At 36.8% G+C, this 3,435-nt stretch overlaps 1 protein-coding gene across 1 annotated transcript; it reads right to left on the reverse strand.

The window, feature by feature from the left end:
• Positions 1–958: 958 nt before the first annotated feature.
• On the reverse strand, positions 959–3,007 carry LOC144575056 (uncharacterized). The gene is made up of 2 exons (XM_078325178.1): positions 2,634–3,007; positions 959–1,472 (listed from the first exon to the last, which is right to left on the reverse strand). Exons 1-2 carry the CDS (start codon positions 2,955–2,957, stop codon positions 1,293–1,295), a joined length of 504 nt encoding a protein of 167 aa, XP_078181304.1. The 5' UTR covers positions 2,958–3,007; the 3' UTR covers positions 959–1,292.
• Between the last annotated feature and the right edge of the window lie 428 nt (positions 3,008–3,435).

Consider the following 3,435-nt stretch of genomic DNA (forward strand, 5'->3'; position numbering starts at 1 on the left):
GCAAATGGGCAAGACCACATGATGTGTCCCGTCGTTTCCACAATTAGACTATTGCACAGCTTGCATCCCATGTTTATCTGACATCCTCTGATAATTAGGTTTTCCTGTGTGAGGATCTTATCGAGTAGCATTAGCCAGATGAATACCCTAACTTTCATTGGCACTTTGAGCTTCCACAAGACACGATGATACGGGGACTGTATCCTCGTATTGTGAAGTTCAAAGTAAGTCGATGATACCGTCAACATTTCCACATGCTTCTATGAAAATGGCAACTATCGGCACAGAGGATTTCTAATGAGTAATGACTGTACATATATATATAAAAAAATAAAAAAAAGATCTGTAATGTATAGCATCCAATTGTGCAGAATGTATAGTCTATATCCAGAGTTTCAGAGTGGTTATTAACAGCTCACATATTATATTACCCACCTAAATATAGTAAAAAAAATACATGATACTAAAGTTAGTCAATTACATGTAAGCCCTCAGAATTCGAATTGATTGCTTGCATCTGCATGAGATCATGAGATGCAGAGTGTAGCATTTAATTATGTATGTATCCCCACAGTTGAGGAGATGATACTGATCAGGTAGCAGGGGCAGATCTTAGATGTGACCAAGGTGGGGTCATAGCCTCTCTTTTGATTTTGAGCATGTATGTAAGGGATTTACAGACATTCAACTAACGTCTTCAGAGTCTACTATTCCGACACCTCAGTATTTAAAGCGAGTTATGTGACAATAAATGTCTAATTAATATCCTCACTTTGGCACCTTCCTTCAATAATATCATTCAAGCTGGCCACTGCCCTCGAGATTAGTTAAGCCCCAACAAATGATATGGTACATCACATCATCTGGAAAATCATGTTGTTTTTGTTTTTTTTTTTTTTTTTTTTTTTTTCCTTTTTTTTTTTTGAATGATAAATGATATACTACAATTAGTATATTACACTGCAAAATGCAAAGTTTGAAATTTACTGAATTTGCAAGGGTTGAATGCTGCCATTCCAAAATTTATACAATAAAGTCGATGAAAAAAGTTGTTTGTTACACTGGCAAAATCTCAAATGATCCCAAACCAAGATTAACGAAAAAAACTAAAAGGGGTGTGATAACTGACTGTCCCAATTGTAGGTTGCGAGCGATCCCGTTGGCTGGTACAGTAAAATATGGGATCTGGTAAATTAAGTAAAAACCAAATATATGGAAACTAAAATCACGTAAAACAGTTACTTGAGGATTTAAAGCATTCCTAGCAGACGAGAGTACAAAAGCCAATTAAATTAAGCTCTCTTCTTGCGAGAAGAGGGGCCAAGGGAGCCAGAGGCAAAAGAAGTCTTCTTTGCACGGGGGATGAGGCCACGTAAAATTGCACAAACTGCAAAAGCCCCAAATGGAGAATACATATGTATTAGCTTCTCTGAAGCCCGGCCAGACCCTAAAACTTCCGCCATTATAGCAGCCTGAAAATATAGAAAGAAATAACAAAATGTTCATTACAAGTTCAAGTTTTGTGATAGCAATTTTTAAGCAATGGGGAATTAACTGGTTTTTGAAAAAGATAGTAAACCTTCTTTTAACTTTAGATCTCATACTTATCCGGAGTTCGTATGGTATTTTTCTTTATTTCCTTTGTTTTTCAACTTTCTTTCATTGTCCTGTACCTGGTTAAGTCCCAACCTATCATCAGTACGTAGACCAGGAGGAGCACAGGTATACTCCAACCACATGGGTATAATACTCACAGTACCATACCAGTCATAGTTATACCACAGTGTAATTGGCATGCTCAATGCAAGTCCATGACTACTTATCCCTCAATTTCTGGTTAAACCAATAAAAGGCTAAATGTTTTTGAATTAATAGTTTGGAGTACCATGGATCAATAATTGAAGAACTTTTCCCGAACAAGGTGTGGTCTAATAATTGATTTCAATATATTTAATTGAGGTAAAAAGCTAGGTTTTTGGTTAACCATTTACAGAATTGGTTGGATTTTATTCCAAACCACGAAAATTGCTAGCAACTAAGTGAGTCATTTGCAAAGCAACGGCCATTTCGATTGATAATTGCAAACATTGCAAAATGGTGAATGCCATTTGCAGAAAAGAATCCCAAAATAAAACATAATGCAACATTGCTTTTGGATTTCCTGTACCCAGTTCAAGTCCATTATCAATCACAAGGGTATAATACTGATAATACCAAACCAATCATAACTCCTCAATAAGCAGCAACATTACACCAGTTTGATTGGTATGCAGAATATTAGGCCACATGTTTTTCAAATTAATGGATTACACTACTATTGATTAATTTAATTAACAAAGTTTGCCTGAACAAGGTCTAGTCTAATAAGTAGTCGAAAGGCCCAATATAAACAACTTGTTATCAATATATTCAGTGAGTTTGAAAGCTAGATGTTAGCCATCAAAATATATTGTTGCTCAATACCATTTCTTCTAGGATAATTAGTGGGGTTTATTTGAAAAAAAAAATCAAAATTGGTACATGCAATTAGAAGAACTGAGAATGTTGGCTGCTATCTACAAATACGTAAAATATTAGTCTAATTTGCAAAAATCCTCCAAAAAGAAGTAAAATAGATAAGGATCCTTAATTACCATGGAAGTGCCAGCACAAACTCCGGCCATGAGAGAGGTGGTCTTAGACCAGCTCCTGCCTTTAAGAATGCCATACAAATTGGCCAAGCAGAGAGGCCAGAGGAAGAAGATCTCCGCCCAAACCAAACCAACGAAGAAGAGAGGCTTCTCTACGACGAGATAATCACCGTAGAGATCAGAGTACCATTTCTTCAGATCGAGAAGGGGAGCGGGGAAGAGGTGAGAAGGAAGGCATGATTGGGCGTCCAAGAGAGGCGTGGCGATGGAGATTACGAGAGAGAAGAGAAGGACTATGGTGTCTAGGAGAAGAGAGATCGCTCCCATTTTATTCTTTACGGAGATGTGTGATTTAGTTGTTCGTGTTCTATTTTGTATATTGGGATGTGAACGGGTAGTAGATAGAGCGCCTGAGCGGTGAGAGGCAGTGTTATTAAATGCGATTTCTATGCGCCACCGATTTCCGCATATACGGTACCGCATATAGCCCTAACAAAGACACTGGTGAGAGCGGAGGTAGCAGATTTGACATATTTGCAAAATAGCCCTAACAAAGACATTTGAATTTCAAATTATACTAAAAGAAAAGTACGTAGCAATGTTTTGCACTGATCTGTTCGGTATTTGCTGCTATCCCTTCCTTGATAATAAATGTAGTTTGGTACGTTTGGATGAGCGCTGTAATAGTTAGAATAGTAAAATTTAAGAATAGTAAATAAGAATAGAGAAAAAATAGTGATTTTTAGATTAGTGTGAAAATGATGCTATCTGGATTAGTAAAAATATTGTTTGGATTGTACATTTG

Source organism: Carex rostrata, chromosome 23 (assembly GCF_964058835.1).
Source record: "Carex rostrata chromosome 23, lpCarRost1.2, whole genome shotgun sequence".
Taxonomy (NCBI): domain Eukaryota; kingdom Viridiplantae; phylum Streptophyta; class Magnoliopsida; order Poales; family Cyperaceae; genus Carex; species Carex rostrata.